General features: G+C 36.6%; 1 protein-coding gene across 2 annotated transcripts in view; it reads left to right on the forward strand.

Moving 5' to 3' along the window:
- Nucleotides 1–18,031, forward strand: part of ZPLD1 (zona pellucida like domain containing 1) — an 83,981-nt gene that overhangs the window by 48,695 nt on the left and 17,255 nt on the right. For both annotated transcript variants that reach the window (XM_015470957.3, XM_059887786.1), the window contains exons 4-7: nt 5,550–5,770; nt 10,754–10,935; nt 13,294–13,366; nt 17,839–17,936. In XM_015470957.3, coding sequence (XP_015326443.1) covers nt 5,550–5,770; nt 10,754–10,935; nt 13,294–13,366; nt 17,839–17,936 — 574 coding nt within the window. The remainder of the gene's footprint in view (nt 1–5,549; nt 5,771–10,753; nt 10,936–13,293; nt 13,367–17,838; nt 17,937–18,031) is intronic.

Raw genomic sequence — 18,031 nt, forward strand, 5'->3', positions numbered from 1 at the left:
TATCCACTCTCAGGAATAATGTATGCAACTTTGTAGACCCATGGGGTAATGTGGAATAGGGCAGAAGAGAATGATTATATATCATTGGAAAGATGAAGTCTTATAAAAGGACACCGTAGAAATTACTTTTCTGTTCTCAGCCCACGTCTATTACCTGACTGCTATCAATGAATATTTCATCTATTATTAATTGATATACTGAGTATTGATGATTATCAAGTCTATAATTCTTACTCTTTACTATCCTCTAAATATTAGAGGAAGGCCTGATGTGCTGCAGTCCATGGGGTTGCAATACTCGGACACAGCTGAGTGATTGAACTGAACTTATAAATTATGAAGCAATAGACTGGTCTAAGGATTACAAAGTAGTGGTCCTTTTTCTCAAAGAGATCACAGTCCATAATGGGAGATAAGTATGGTGCACATTTACAGAATGATTGGGCAGATAGTGGAGTGGGATAGAAAGAGAGCCTCGCCATACTAGCTGATAAGGAACAGTTTCCTGGAGAAGATGGCACTGAGCTGAATTTTGAAGTATCAGTAGGAGGTAACAACATAAAGGAGTGGAAAACATAGCACAAAGGGGACAGCGTGAATCAGGACACAAATGTGAAGTAAATATGCTCAGGCTGGTTGGGAGCTGGATGATTCCATTTTCCTTTGACTTTAAAAAGCAAAGAAGTAAATGGTGGGGAATGAGATCAAGTAGCAAGCACACAGGCAAGACCACAGGAAACCTTCCCATGCAAAATAATCTCTGTAAGGTAGCAAAATATCTACTTAAATACGAAATCAAATTGTCAACTACTAGAGCATGCACTGAGAACTCTATTTATGCCTAGGGAAATAGAGAGTGAGTATCACTGCCTTATTTGGCATACCATAAATGTATGGAAGTGAATAGATAGCATTAAATATGTCACAAGAGAGATATCATTCCCTTAATTTAAACCAATTGAAGATTTGATCTTCTTCACCTTTGTTCGAGAGGAATTAATTGATGCCTGTGCTAGCTTAACAAGGGCAATGATTGCTTTGTCCAGACTTTGTGCTCTCTTTTCTTTTCTGTTTTATAACTGGAGACTAACCCGAGGAATGGAACTGAATTTGCTACAAACTGATCCCACTTGGAGAAATGATAACAAACTAAAGACTTTACATTTTAAGAAAGGGACCTGTTCAAATCCATCCTAATCTAGCTTTCTAAAGACTTGTCACTCTCCAGAGAAACACATTCTTCCCTGGTTGTATATAGTAAAGACATCTATTCAGCACACCTTTTCCATTTGTGAGGCTTTGAGGGAAGAAAAAAATACTACTTCATGTTGCCAAAGGGCACTTCTTTGAGTAGAGACATTTTTTTAAGTTGTTAACAGTTGCTCTCAACAACAAATTTTTTTTAGCCTTTTTATTGTCCAATCTCTGGCCAGAATTGCAACAATCCTTTGAACAATCAGTTCAATTCAGTTCACTTCAGTCGCTCAGTCATGTCTGACTCTTTGCAACTGCATGGACTGCAGCATGCCAGGCTTCCCTGTCCGTCATTAACTACCAAAGTTTATTCAAAACTCATGTCCATTGAGTCAGTGATGCCATCCAGCCATCTCATCCTCTGTCGTCCCCTTCTCCTCCTGCCTTCAATCTTTCCCACCATCAGGGTCTTTTCAAATGAGTCAGCTCTTCATATCAGGTGGCCAAAGTATTGGAGTTTCAGCTTCAACATCAGTCCTTCCAATGAATATTCAGGACTGATTTCCTTTAGGATGGACTGGATGGATCTCCTTGCAGTCCAAGGGACTCTCAAGAATCTTCTCCAACACCACAGTTCAAAAGCATCAGTTCTTTGGCACTCAGCTTTCTTCACAGTCCAACTCTTACATCCATACATGACCACTGGAAAAACCATAGCCTTGACTAGACGGACCTGTGTTGGCAAAGTCTCTGCCTTTTAATATGCTATCTAGGTTGGTCATAATTTTCCTTGCAAAGAGTAAGTGTCTTTTAATTTCATGGCTGCAGTCACCATCTGCAGTGATTTTGGGCCCCCCAAAATAAAGTCTGTCACTGTTTCCCCATCTATTTCCCATGAAGTGATGGGACCAGATGCCATGATCTTCATTTTCTGAATGTTGAGCTTTAAGCCAACATTTTCACTCTCCTGTTTCACTTTCATCAAGAGGCTTTTTAGTTCCTCTTCACTTTCTGCCATAAGGATGGTGTCATCTGCATATCTGAGGTTGTCGATATTTCTCCCAGCAATCTTGTGGGATTTCTCCCAGCTTGTGCTTCTTCCAGTCCAGCGTTTCTCATGATGTACTCTGCATATAAGTTAAATAAGCAGGGTAACAATATACAGCCTTGACGTATTCCTTTTCCTATTTGGAACCAGTCTGTTGTTCCATGTCCAGTTCTAATTATTGCTTCCTGACCTGCATATAGGTTTCTCAAGAGGCAAGTCAGGTGGTCTGGTATTCCCATCTCTTTCAGAATTTTCCACAGTTATTGTGATCCACACAGTCAAAGGCTTTGGCATAGTCAATAAAGTAGAAGTAAATGCTTTTCTGGAACTCTCTGGCTTTTTTGATGATCCAACAGATATTGGCAATTTACTCACTGGAGTGCATCATTGAATATCTTAGTTTCCTGCTCTCTGGGACTTTCAATTTATTGAGAAAACAATTATGCAAATGTGTATGTGATTCAAAGTTAATATGATAGTATAGGAACAGAGTAGCATACTTTAGGTTTGGGATCATGAATGTGTTTGGGAAAGAGACAATGAAACTTGAAACCTGAGGGGTGAGTAGGAGTTTCTCAGACAAGGACTGGGAATAAGAGAAGCATCTATGGAGGTGAAGAAGACCATTTAAAGGTCTTATGTAAGCTTTATTAGGCTTTTTAAAGTGCTCACGGTATTTTATTGAGGAAGAACATATAAAATAACATATACCAACTTTAAGCGCATGGCTTAAAATTTTCACCATAGGTTTACACTCATTATCAACACTCAGATAAAGACAGAGAACAACTTTGTCACCCTCCAAATTTTCTTTATTTCCCCTATTCTAGACAGTTTCCCTCCGGAGGTAACCACTATTCTGGCTTCTGTCACTTAGATACATTTAAAGAACTGAAAAAAGTTCAATGAAATGGTTGTAGAGACCGAGGGGGATAGTAGAGAGGAGATGAGAATGCAGTGGTAGGTAGGTGGCGGGCCACAGAGAATCTTGAGGAACTGGTTCAAGATTTGAACTTTTGGCTGGAATGAAATGAATAGCTGTTGAAAATCTGCACAAAGAAATAAAATGATTAGATTCACTTTTAGCAGTTGTACTAAACAGAGGGCATTAAGAGCAGAATTAAAGGAACCAGTTAGGAAGTTAATGTAATATTCTAAGAGAAAAGATAATGGTTTACATGTGCAAAGGAACAGCATGAAGATGGAGAAAAATCAACAGATTTAAGAGCTAATTTGAAGTTTAAATGTTTGAAACACTTAAACATTTGTTAAAAAGAACTCATTATTTTAATAAGAGCACCATTTAAAAATTATAGTTGCGTTTGAACAGCTACTGTCATTGAAAGCTAATAGATATATTCTCAAATTTAAAATGGTATTTATTATATTCTATCTTGGCACAGTATAACTTCACAATGAATTCATTTTATTTTCCACCTACAAAGGGAATGTTGTTTGGAGTTTACCATAAGAACTAGTCTAATATTTTCCTTTTGGCCATAAACAAGATTTTCCATCTTTCTTTCACTATGAGAAAATTTAAAATTTTTTGTATTGAGTTTAAAATCATAATCAAACATAGAAATTTCCATTTTGATTTATTCATGTCCTCAAAATATGACTCATTTTACTAACAAAAACCAGTATGGAGAATAAACACTCCAAAGAAACATGCCATTGAACATTTTTACCCTGAGGTTAGAACTGATATATTTAAGAAAATTTACTTTATGCTAAAAAATCATGAGTGAGATTTACATATTACTTAGATCATTAGCCAAAAATATTTTATTTTGCTTGTTTTACCTTTTTGGAACAATTAGGGTGATTTCTCCAAATAACCTAATCCAATTTTGTTTTTTTTTTCACATTTTGAAAACCAATTGTATGTTTCAGATTCTTTATCCCAGTGGTAATAGCAAGAGTGATAAAGAGTAATAAGGTTACTGTATTAATTTCCTAAGTCTGCTGTAACAAAGTGCCACAAGAGAGTGACTTGAAACAACAGAAATTTATCATTTTCCAATTCCAGAGGCCAAAAGTCCAAAATCAAGGTGTTAGTAGGGCTAAGCTTCCTCAGAGGCTGAACAGAATTCTTCCTGGCATCTTCCTGGTGGTTTGCTGGTGGTCTTTGCTGTTCCTTGGGCTTTCAGGTGCATCACTGTAATTCTTTGTCTTCACATGGCATTTTTCCTGTGCCTCTGTCTCTTCAAATGATAACACCAATCATATTGAATTAGAAACCCATCCTATCCAGTATGAACTCATCTGAACTAATTACAACTTCAATAACCCTATTTCCACATAAGGTCACATTTTGAGGTACTGGGGGTTAAGATTCAATGTGTCTTTTTCTTTTTTTTTCCTGAAGGGCGGGAAGTAATTCAACCTGTAACTGTTACCAAATCCAAAAAAATAACAGCTTCTGCCACTGCGAAATTACCTAGCAGCAATTGAATTGGCCATTTTTTACATATATTGTCTTCATTACATGTAGAAAAATAACTAAATAGATATATGAAAATGTTGTGCATGTATGTGTGTGTGTGTGTGTGTGTGTGTGTGTAGGCATGCCTGCTCACCTCTATAGACCTGGAATGGATCCCATCACTGATAACTCATGGAATCATGGAAAAGTGCAAATTTGTCTTACGTTTTAATGCTGAGCTCATTGCTTTTATTCAGTCATAGTCACTGGAAAATTTTTTTAGGATTGACTATGCATTTCTGAATGAAATATCAACAGGTTAGTTTTCATTTTCTTCCTCTCTAGCATAGCTTAGTAAAATAAAACAATCTGGATGGATGGCTTCTGTTTCTATATCCTGGATAAGATGGGTTACAAAACACCAAGGTGCTCAAAACTTTGGCTTAGGAGATTTCTTCCTTACACTTGGGAAAATGCATCGTTTGTAGTGAGTCTCTCTACTCTAGACATGTGTTCTAAATAATTCAGTTACTTTCTTCTGAATTTCCTCGAGACCTAATTTTTTCCACTCAATTCTCCAACAATCATTTTACACCACTTGACCAACATTTAATGCACATCCACTGTATACCAAGCACTAGGAAACAGAGATGAAATATAATATCTACACTCGAAGATCTCTCCGGAAATAACAAAGTCAACGACTGCTTTTACTGGGTATTTATCTTAATACTTTCACAGTGGATTATGGTGTGTTCAAGTATACAAGCCAGTTAAACAGACAGAGGGGATGAAAATAACTCAGAGGATGTTAAAGTTATTCTTGGACCCTGTGCTATGCTTTTGTGACTTGTTTGTTTTTTATATTTTTTATTTCAGCTGAGAGAGATATCAATGTCTACTGTGGGGTCCAGGCCATTACAATGAAGATTAATTTTTGCACAGTTCTTTTCTCCGGTTATTCTGAAGCAGACCTGGCACTGAACGGAAGGCATGGGGATTCCCACTGCAGGGGGTTCATCAATAACAACACCTTTCCTGCTGTGGTCATTTTCATCATCAATCTCAGCACCTTGGAGGGCTGTGGAAACAGTTTAGTGGTAAGATTAGAGTGAAACTATGTGCTAGGTTTGGCGATCATAACTAAAAAAACCAAAACAAAACTCCCCATATCATGAAATACTCAAAAACCCAATCTATCTTTTAAGAACAAAACCCCAATAAAACTGAACAAACCACTTTCCTTTGCCTGTTTGAGGCTTCTGATCCCAAACGTATGATTTCATTTTCCAGTAGTGGTTCTGTTTATTGTAGCTGGTGGTTGAGGGGCCTGAGATTAACTGTGCTACTCTAACCAGCATTATTTTGTATGAGAGACACTGAGGAGTATTTCTCTACAGTTTTTCATTAGCTGTGTTCCTCATGCTTTTTATGGAAGTATCTTTTATATTCCAGTGAGTTTGGCACTGAATCACTTGGCCTATTATTTCTTAGTGACCTCGTTCAGGAAGAAAGATGGAATACCGAATGAGAGAATCATCTAGGTATCGTGTTTACCATTGAATAAGCCACAACACTGTTTTGTAAAAGAGGGCTGTTAGCATTTCCAGCATGAGTTTCTTCATACTGTGGATCTATCCTTTGAATTAAAAAATGCTTATCATATGAAATCTTACCCATGAAATCCCTGCAACATGCTCCATCCAGTCATTGTGAAAATTAAAGCACCACTTCAGATATTTCTACCTTGAATGAGAGCCACTTATCTACACTATTCACTTACTTATTCATGTATTGAATACAAAAAATAGAATTATAACAGGCATTCACTCTCCTGGGACTTAAAAGTTAATTGAAGTAAAAGATAATTGTGATTTGGTGGGGGTGTTAGGCTAAAATTTATTTAAAACAGTTTTTCCTTTTGCTTGTTTAAATATAGTTTTATTGGTTAATCCTAGCAAAGACAAAAAGAAGATTCATTGAACATGTCCACTTAGGCCAGTAAAGAAGGAGAGATTGGCTTTTCCTCTTGATAAGTTATTGTTTGGGACTAAGGGGGAAAGCTTGATTATTCTAAGGACAGAGCTTTTAAGACCTGATGGGAGATAGGAGACAGGAAAAAGGGATTTCTTTGAATCTCCTTTATCTTTTCTCAGAGGGCAGTTAGAATATTGTGCCCATGACAGTTTCCAAATATACAGCTTGAGTATTGTTGACTCTTTTTATTAAAAACGTTTATTCATCTCTCGCGGTTGTGTGCGGAGAGGTTATGAAGTGGGCCTAAGGGACAGTGAGGGGAAGTGAGGCAGGTTGATTATTATACATCCAAGTTTCCTTGTGGAGGGAGGGAGGGAGGGGGAAAGGAAGGGACAGAGGGAAGTAGGGAAGAAGGGAGGGAGCTCAAGTGGAGAGAAGCAGCGCAGCCTCTCCCCTCAAGGACTTTGCTTCAGGGAGCTTCCTATTCTCCATTTCAGTCTTATCTTGCTCCCTGTTGCCAAAAAAAGAAAACAATTCCAGAGAAATGCCAGGCAAAGCACCCACGTGTGTGTGTGCATGTGTGTGTGTGTGTATGTATCATTTCTTTGTGTGTTTTTTTTTTTTTTTAAACTGAATGAGCCTGGTATGTAATGTACATGTATGTTTGTACACACATACTTTTTTTTCATAGATAGAATTTGCATGTTTAGCTAGCCAGTCAGGCAGGCAATGTGTAGAGAGGAAGATTTACTTAGTTTATATTTTTGTCTTAGATATCACCAGCTTTGGTATCTGCTCCAAGGACAGTTCTATATGGGAAAAATTAAGTAGACTACTAAATCATATGGATTAGAATCAAAATGTTTTTTCATAAGGGTTCTGGTTCTCTTCATGAATCAGTTAGATAATTGCTTCAGCTTTGCCCATGTGCTCTTAGGTCCATGTATAAAGTGTATTCTCTTGTTGAAAATTAAATGTTATAGGTCTCCATAATAGCTGCTAGAATATTAATTGATCATCATATTGTATTTGACATGGGGGGAGAAGTTCAACGGTATTATGACAACCAAGAACATTATTGATGTCAGAATTGTTAGTTCTCCATGAGCACAGGGGAGGCTACCCTTCCCAGCCCCTTTGCAGTTAGTGAGGGCTTTGTAACTGGTTCAGTCCTGTAGACTCTTATTGGACTTGACATGTACACAGCAAAAAGCCTCTACATGACCTACTAGCTCCGGCATTTTCTGTCTTAGCAGTACTAGAAGCCACATGCTGAGATGGCAGTGCTACAGGGAAATAGACCCAGTCTGAGGCAAAAACACTGTGTAAACACTTGGAATGGAACCCCCTTTACCAAACTATATTGGACATGTAGCATAAACAAAAGGTGAACTTTTGTTGTGTTAATATACTGAGATATAGGGGTTGAATTGTTACTCCCATATTACATAGCCTGTGCTGACTCAAATAATATGTTACCATGGTTTAAAAATCCTCAGAGTTTAATGATCATAGGCCCATATAAAGTTTGTTTCACTGGAGAGCCTGAATTTTGACAAACATACTGCTAGTAGTCACTGTTGATAAAAGAAGTATTCAGGAGACCCTCTACTTGGTAATTCACACATGAGAACAGAGAGCCTGGGCAATAATAACCTTAGAGCTGAGTCACTTAGTCATGTCTGACTCTTTGCAGCCCCTTGGACTGTAGGCTGCCAGGCTCCTGTGCCCATGGAATTTTCCAGGCAAGAATACCAGAGTGAATTGTCATTTCCTTCTCCAGGGATCTGCTGAACCCAGGGATCAAACCCATGTCTTTTATGTCCCTGCATTGGCAGGTAGATTCTTTACTATCAGTGCCATCTAAGAAGTCTAACAGGCAATCATTCCTGTATGTCATTACCATCTGAGTGTTTTAAGATATTGATACTATCATCAGAGACAGAATTCATCCAAAATCCTTGACCTCCAGGTTAAAATATGTGACCGTGAGCCTGTGCTGTGCTATGCTTAGTCTCTCAGTCATGTCTGACTCTTTGCAACCCCAAGGACTGTAGCTTGCCAGGCTCCTCTGTCCATGGTGATTCTCCAGGCAAGAATACTGGAATGAGTTGCCATGCTGTCTTTCAGAGGATCTTCTCAACCCAGGTCTCTCACATTGCAGTTAGATTCTTTACCAGCTGAGCCACCAGGGAAGCCTAAGAATACTGGAGTAGGTAGTCTGTCCCTTCTCCAGAGGATCTTCCTTACTCAGGAATCGAACCAGGGTCTCTTGCATTGCAGGTGGATTCTTTACCATCTGAGCTACAAGGAAGCCCAACTGTGAGCCTAGTGCTTCCCAATAAAATGTATGATGTCAACTTCACCCAAACAATATTTCATCAGAAAAACCTTCATCTAGTTATAGACTTGAAAAACATCTATAACTATGGTAACATAATTTAAGGCCTCAGTTTTTGAAAGTCTTCCTTCTTTGACTTATTCTAGATATTTCAGACTCGGAATTGCAATTTAAATGTTTGAATTTTCTATTAACTTTTTAATTAAGATATTAATATGTAATAAAATAAGTGGCAGAGGATGAGATGCTTAGATAGCATTAACAACTCAATGGACATGAATTTGAGCAAACTCCGGGAGACAATGAAGGACAGGGAAACCTGGTGTGTTGCAGCTATGGGGTAGCAAAGAGTTGGACATGATTTAGCAACTGAACAACAAGAATAAAATCATTTGTGTTAAGTGTAACAAAAAATATTAACAATTCCTTAAATGATGTTTATTAAATTTTAGTGGAATTGGAGAATCCAGTGAAAACTGTTCAGTCCCAAGAGAATACACACATGGACAATATTTTTATATAAATTCTAGAAGTTCATGATCCCTCTGCATCATCCCTGTGAACTATTGCCCTGAAAGGAGATGAGAATCTCCATGTACCAGAGGAAGACCCTAGGGAGATCGATCATCAGAAAATTTGTGACCTTCATTCATTTGTTTAAAATTTATCTCAGGGGTCCCAGGATGCTGTTGTCACTGAAGGGACAAAGGCAAATAAGACCTAGAGGGTCCCTGCCTGCAAAGAGCTCTCTGATTATGGATGGAGGTGTGCTGAGTCAGACCACTCATGCGCTATGACTGCTTCTGTGAGACAGAAAGTATGCGGGGTCGGGAGAAGTTCCCAAGGAAGATGAGATCCAGGGAAGTAGGATATGTTGTGGTGAAGAGGGCCAGAGAGGAGGCAGTAGTATGCACAAATGCTAGAGCAACAAGGGCCTTGATGCTGGGGCATTACTAACCAAGAATGGGAGCCTGGAGATATGAAGCTAACACTGAAAACAAGATCATGTTAACAGGGCTCTTTTAGTCCAGGCCATGAAATTTGGCTTTACCCATGAGTATTTTCAAATTACTTGCTCTTGCACAACAAGTAACATATAGTTTCTCTCCTTTCTTATTTATGAAATATGAGTAAACCATCTCTGGTAATATGAAGCTTTATTTATTTAAAAGAAATAGATGAGTCAGATAGAGAAAGACAAATATGATACTGCTTATATGTTGAATCTAAAAAAATGTTACAAATCAACTTATGTACAAAACAGAAATAGAGCTACAGATATAGAAAATAAAGTTACAGGTACCAAGGGGGAAAGTGGCAGGCGAGGGAAAAATTGGGAGACTGGGATTGACATATGCATACTACTATATATGAGATAGATAACTAATAAGAATCTACTGTATAGCACAGGGAACTCTACTCAATACTCTGTAATGATCTACATGGGAATAACATTTAAAAAAGAGTAAATATATGTATAATCGATTCACGTTGCTGTATCACAGAAACTAACACATTGTAAACTAACATTGTAAATCAACTATACTTCAATAAAAATTAATTAAAAAATTAAATCACCCTCTTATTGAGAGAAAAAAAGACATATGATCACTTAGAATTATGTGTGTATAATTTCAAAATTATGTCATGTTATAGTTGCAACAGCCCCTGGAAATGATCTGATCTAATGTTTTATTTTGCATATGAAATGCCTAGATTTATGAGTAACTATTTAATCACTGAGTTTGACCTGCAATTCTAACAGGTATCCACAGTTCCTGGAGTCAGTGCTTACGGAAATGCAACTTCAGTACAAATAGGAAATATTTCAGGATATATTGATACTCCAGACCCACCAACAATCATCAGCTATCTACCTGGGCTTCTTTACAAATTTAGCTGTAGTTATCCATTGGAATACCTGGTTAATAATACCCAACTTGCTTCGTAAGTCGCATTTTATTCTTACTTTCTCATGTTGTCTTTTTATTTGGGTCATTTTTATCCTTGAGGAACTTACAAAGATATTAATAGCAGGATTTGTTGAGAAAGTTAAACTGAATCTAATGGAAACTGTATATGGTCTTATGTATCTATCTACTTAAGGCTATGGTTTTTCCAGTGGTCATGTATGGATGTGAGAGTTGGACTGTAAAGAAAGCTGACCACTGAAGAATTGATGCTTTTGAACTGTGGTGTTGGAGAAGATTCTTGAGAGTCCCTTGGACTGCAAGGAGATCCAACCAGTCCATCCTAAAGGAGATCAGTTTTGGGTGTTCATTGGAAGGACTGATGCTGAAGCTGAAACTCCAATACTTTGGCCACCTGATGCAGAGAGCTGACTCATTGGAAAAGACCCTGATGCTAGGAAAGATTGAGGGCAGGAGGAGAAGGGGATGACAGAGGATGAGATGGTTGGATAGCATCACCGACACAATGGGCATGGGTTTGGGTGGACTCTGGGAGTTGGTGATGGACAGGGAGGCCTGGTGTGCTGTAGTTCATGGGGTCACAAAGAGTCAGACATGACTGAGCTACAGAACTGAACTGAACTTATCCATCTATAACGATTATTGTTTTGAAGAACATCAACAGTTCAGTTTTAATCTGTTCCCTAAATTAATACCAGCTCATGTTAGTCAAATATTTGCCTTTGGTTCTCCTGGCTCCCTTTAGAACTGCCCAAGAACCCAAGAATCCTGGGGGCTTATGCAGTCCAGAGGATCTGTCATGTTTCCAGTGCGTAGATCATTTGGTCACTGTAGTGTTGGGTCCTGCTTGGGTTCAGTCTCTGCCGTCTGTGCTCACTGTTGGACTGCTGCCTCAGAATCTGAGGTCTCCATGCCTCCTGCTAAGGTGTCCCCTGCACAGATGCTGATGATTCCCAGCAAAGGTGGTATCACTCATAGCCAAAGAGCTTCAGACATGGATTCATTGCCCAGGTGGCTCAGTGGTAAAGAATGCACCTGCCAAGCAGGAGATGCAGGCTTAAAATCCCTGGGTCAGGAAGATCTCTGGAGGAGGAAATGGCATCCTCTCCAGTTGCCATAGGAAATCCCATGGACAGAAGAACTCGGCAGGCTATAGTCCATGGGATCTCAGAGAGTCATATCAGACTTAGCGACTAAACCACTACCACATTTATTCATTACTCCCAAAGCACACACTCCAAGACGTGTTTACATCCATATTGCAATATAATCATATGGATTGTGAAATATTTTTGACAAAATGAGGTGATTAAATAAAAACTTTCCCTCTTCAGCTGTAGGGTTTTCTTTCACAAAAGTGAAGTTATTGTTTAATCTCAGTCGTAAGGGAACATGGAGGACACATTTTGCTTCAGTTTAAAAAATATTCATAGATAATTTAATGGTACAGTTATGATAAATGGCTTGGTCAAAAGCAAGATTTTGATGTAGAAAACAAGAAAAGAAAGACATTGAGTCAAAAAGAAGCAGGTGCAAGAGAAATGGGTCATAGTCTTTCACTCTGCTCCCCTCAACTTCCTCACTAAATTCATTCCTGAACTTCAGTGCACATGGATATGCATTCATTTAAATGGGACTTCCCTGATAGCTCAGTTGGTAAAGAATCTGCCTGCAATGCCGGAGACCCTCAATTCCTCAGATGGAAGATCTGCTGGAGAAGCTAAAAAGCTACCCACTCCATTATTCTGGCCTGGAGAACTAGTCCATGGGGTCGTAAAGAGTCGGACAGGACTGAGCAACTTTCTCTTTTGGAGAAGGAAATAGCAACTCACTCCAGTATTCTTGCCTGGAAAATCCCATGGATGGAGGAGCCTGGTGGGCTATAGTCCATGGGGTTGCAAAGAGTCGGACAGGACTGAGCGACTTTACTTTCACTGTTTCTTTATTCAACAAATATTTATTATACACCTAATATGTACCATGCAAAGTTCTAACAGTGAAAAAAGTAAAACAAAATTCCTGGTCTCATGAAGCTTGTATAGAAATGGAATTGATGAAAATGTATTCACATTAGATTCAGACTTTATTGGAATGACTTTTTTTTTCTGCAAGTCTCATATAGGTAATAAAAATGTAAAAAAAAAAAGTTTCCTTTATAAATAAAAAGATCAGAAAGAGCAGTTTGCCTTTATTTAGTCCCTCTTGCTTTCTGATTACTTATCTGTTCAGTGTTTTAAACAATATGCTCTTTCCAGACCTAGTTATGTCAGGATTGCTCAAGAATTTTGGTGCCTTGAATCTAACATTAAGCTGTGATTGAAGCTGTTAATTTAAAAATCTCATCAGTGCCTCTCTTTTCCTCAATCTGTTTTAGGTCCTCAGCTGCTATTTCTGTGAGGGAGAACAATGGTACGTTTGTCAGCACTTTGAACCTGCTCCTTTATAATGTAAGTTGATCGTTGAAGGATGCTATTTTTTTTTCTCTCACTGTTCTGAGGAGCCATTTATGTGAATGGCTTTCCTATAAAGATCCACCAAAAGTTACATTAACCCTGTTATACTTTGGTAACATTTATTCATCAAATGGTGGTGAACCACCATTTCCAAATATCTTAGTGATAAAGGTATGCTAACGATTCCATTATTTTCCAGAAGTTGATAAATGATTTAAATTTTACTTCATATATGTGATTCTGCATAGTTACTCCAAGTGTCTATCTACATTTATATGTATATATTTATTTGTGTGTGTGTGTGTGTAAACATATTCAGGGTCAAGATTTTGGAAATAATATATATGTGATAAAAAGGTAGGAAAAGTCCAGACGATACTTCATTTGAAGGCAAGATACTTGGTGTTCAGTGTGTTACCATTCCCAGTGTGGGTTTTGACTGTTGTCAATTCTGTCATATCTGAAATAGTTTGGGTTTGACTACATAGTATTGTCTAAACTTTTGTCATATAAATATTGACAGTGGCAGCAAAATGTGAAAAATATATGAATTTCTATTTATAACTCTAACATTAATCCCCCAAATGATATTTTCATGTTGATTAAAAATTTTATTCATACATTTTAAATGCCTGATTTAAATATCAATTTTTCAATATATCAACCAACATTTTTGTAAATTATGAATCTGATTTTTACATTATTATTCATGTCATCATGGCACTGAGTTATAATTCATGCAACTGATTTAAAAGTCAGTGCTTTATACTTTGCATATAATGAGCTATAAATATTGTAGTAGGACACTTTCCAAAGGCATTTAAAAAATCATGTTTATAAGTTTGTAGTCTGACACCACAGAGTTCTAAACAACAAATTAAAATGTGTTGGAATGAAGATTGCCTTTCTGTCATTTCTAAACTTTCTTCTGCAAGGAGAAGCGGCCAAGATACTTGGTTTTACAATACTCAGCAAATATGTGCCAATATTAATTCCCAGTATGACCAGATATTTATTATTGTTGTAAGCAATATTTTTAAATTGGAAAGTTTCTATCTGTTAATTTATATGTGTAATCTTCCTGAGATAGCACTGTGATGACTGCCTTGGATTCAATATTATTTGTTCCAATTGACTGAAACAAAGATGAGAATTCCTGATCAAAAGAGTGAAAAATATACTCACATGACATTTAAGGATACCACTATTTTCTGTGAAATTAAGCTATTCTCTTAATAAAAATTAGAAGTGTGGACTTGAGGAGAGCTTTGCTATTAAGCTCTTTCCTTTATCATTAGAAATAGTATAGTAGTCCTATTGTTAAACTACACCTAATCCTTCAAAGAGTTCCTAGAATCTTAGTGCCAAATGAAAGCCTATAATCTGATGATAACCTAAGATTTTAATTTGATGGTTAAAAGGTAATTATTTGATATGACTATAAACAAAATACATAGTATCAAAATCATTCTCATTTTTAACCAATTTGCAATGATATTACTAATGGTTGAATTAACACATTGAAATTTAAAATTTGTTTACTAAACAGTTATTTAATAAAATTCAACCACTTCCCTACAAACCAGTTTTTTTTTTTTTTTTAATCAGCAGACTATTTTTTAAGAGCAGTTTTAGGTTTATAGAAAAATTGATCTAAAAGTACAGAGAATTCCTATAGACCTCCAGGGCCTACATACAATTTTCTTTATTACTTACACCTTGCATTATGGGGCATGTAGCATATTTCTTATAACTTATGAGCCAATATTGATATATTAAGTAATTTTCATAATTTACATTTAGGTTAATGCTTCATGTTATATATCCTATGGGTTTTGAAAACTGTGAATGGCATGTGTCCATTATTGTTGCATCATACAGAAGAGTTTCACTGCCTCAAACTAGTTTTTTAACTTGGCACCGTTGTAGTATTTTGCCATCTTTCAGGACATTAAAAAAAACTAGCAATTTATACTGGAAAAGAATTTTTGTTATTGTTCAGTCACTAAGTCACGTCTGACTCTTTGCAACCCCATGGACAGCAGCATGCCAGGGTTCCCTTTCCTTTACTATCTCCCGGAGTTTGCTCAAATTCATGTCCATTGAGTCAGTGATGCCATCCAATCATCATCCTCTGTTGCCCCCTTATCTTCCTGCCCTCAGTCTTTCCCAGCATCAGGGTCTTTTTCAATGACTCGGCTCTTCAAATCAGGTGGCCAAGGTATTGGAGCTTCAACTTCAGCAGCAGTCCTTCCAATGAATATTTTGAGTTGATTTCCTTTAGGATTGACTGGTTTGATCTTTTTGCTTTCCCAGGGATTCTCAAGAGTCTTCTCCAGCACCACCATTTGAAAACATCAATTCTTTTGTGCTCAGCCTTCTTTCTGGTCCAACTTTTACATCTGTACATGACTACTGAAAAAAAAAACTATAGTTTTAACTAAACAGACCTTTGGTATACTTTAATGAAATTATCCAAAACCATATTTATTATTTGTTTGGAACTCTAACACTTAGCTACCCAAATGTGATTTTATTGCAGCATTTCAAACTAAGTATTATGTTACAACCATTTGGGGCCATATTTTCCTATTTTACATGCAAAGGTTTTGATTTCTAACCCTTGGGAATTACGAAAAGTTATATTATTCACCTACTACTCTTATTCTGTGGTTAGCTATTTGAAAAGGAAAAGTTGTACTGAATATGGATTCAGTACAATTATTTATGTGTGTTATGGGATTCATTGAATGTACTTATGAAAATTTTACCTGTAAAAAAATGACATTTATTGATTTTGTGATTTCAATATGTGCAGTTTACTTCGAGTTGACCTTGGCCCTTATTCTTACATAGTATAAATATATTAGTTTTCTTCTCTGTGGAAATTAAGTGAGGATGATTTTGAATTTGAATTGCACCTAAGTAATAGTGTCTTCTGAGCAGATAAAGAAACAGAGTAAATCTAAAACTGTGCTATGGTAATTATGAATTATTTTTAAAGTTGAAGAAAAAATCTAAAATAAATATCATTGATTTTAGGGACAATATTTACTAACAGGAGTAAGGCAACTATACAAAATAAAATCTAAACATTACTGTTTAGAAGAATTTTAGAAGAAAAAGGTGATAATTAAGATTAAACCATAGCTGAGTCATATCATTTGCAAATGACTTTGTAGTATAATATTTGTAAAAAAAAATGAAGTAATATCCTTTGGGACAATACTGATGCAAGTACAAGATGAATGAGCCATAATAGTCGATGAAGTGTGTATAACTTGAAGAAGTTGGAAAAGGGAGCCAGGAAGAGAATTAATTAAAAATACTACCTATGAGAAATGGTTAGAGGAGCTGTTATCATTTATCACAGAAATCTAGAAAATAAGTACAGCAAATAATCCCTCACTTATCAGGCTTAATTTGGGAATGAAATGCTCCACATGAATACAACCCTTTCAAAAGTGAAGCATCCAAGTTACTACTGTGTTAAGTTTCAAAATTCGGTATCTGTTGTTTCTTCCCAGCCTTCCTGAAACAGAGTGAGCTCTGTATTCCGCCTTTGCTTGATGATACTGAGATTTCATTAAATATTTCCCTTTGCTGCAAAATAGCTTTATCTTCAGAGTTACTAAATTTGGGGGAAACAATTTGCCTCCATGATAAATGATTTGACAACTTAGATTTTGAGTTTCTTCTTTATTCTTCATTTTTTTTTCTGCTTTTCTTTACTATCAATTTCTAATTTACTGCCTTAATCTACTGTAAATTGGGGAATTATATAAATAAGCTCTGCAGAATTGATCTAAACTAACAGTAAAAGGTAAAAATTAAGCCCTAAGACACCCTTCTGTAAGTCCTCACCATGTTATCTAGTACAGGAATTCCATGGCATGCATTTTTGGCAACTTGGAGAACACACTGGTCCCTTTTTTGTTTTTGTTTTCAGTTAAATTATTGTAATTTAAAATTGCGAGATAAGTGACTTTGGGTTAATGAGAGATTATTAAGAGTATAAAGATTTACAACTCCAGTGGCAAAGGGCTTAAACTGAAGCAGATATAATTTAAATAAACTGAATATTAGCTACTAATATAATTTAAATAAATGAAATATGAATTTAAATAAACTGAATAGTGATAGTTGAATATTAGCCAAACTAAATACTAACCTCTTACTAGTAACCATTGCATGTAATTTAAATACATTGAACATAAATCATCATAAATGATAAACTATGGACATGAAAAGATTTATGCATGGAAGTGAGTTTGTTACTTGGATATGATTTAAGAACAGTTCTGCCAAAAACTAGAGGATTAACTAGGTCCTTTTAGGAGATGGTTCAGTAAATTTATGTTGATTTGCTCTCTCTTTTTTTTAATAGGCCATTATTGTCTTAAGTAAACGTGCTGTTGTTGGGAAGGCAATGACGGGTTAATTGCTTATTTATTTTTTATTATTAGGATTCGACCTACAATCAGCAGTTAATTATCCCAAGTATAGGACTACCTTTGAAAACCAAAGTATTTGCAGCTGTACAAGCCACTAATCTGGATGGCAGGTAATTTCAAGCTCCCATCTTTTGTTGGTTAATACATTTTGGCTGCCTAAAGCCTGATGTTGGAGAAGGCAATGGCACTCCACTCCAATACTCTT

The sequence above is a fragment of the Bos taurus genome, chromosome 1 (assembly GCF_002263795.3).
Source record: "Bos taurus isolate L1 Dominette 01449 registration number 42190680 breed Hereford chromosome 1, ARS-UCD2.0, whole genome shotgun sequence".
NCBI classification, from domain to species: domain Eukaryota; kingdom Metazoa; phylum Chordata; class Mammalia; order Artiodactyla; family Bovidae; genus Bos; species Bos taurus.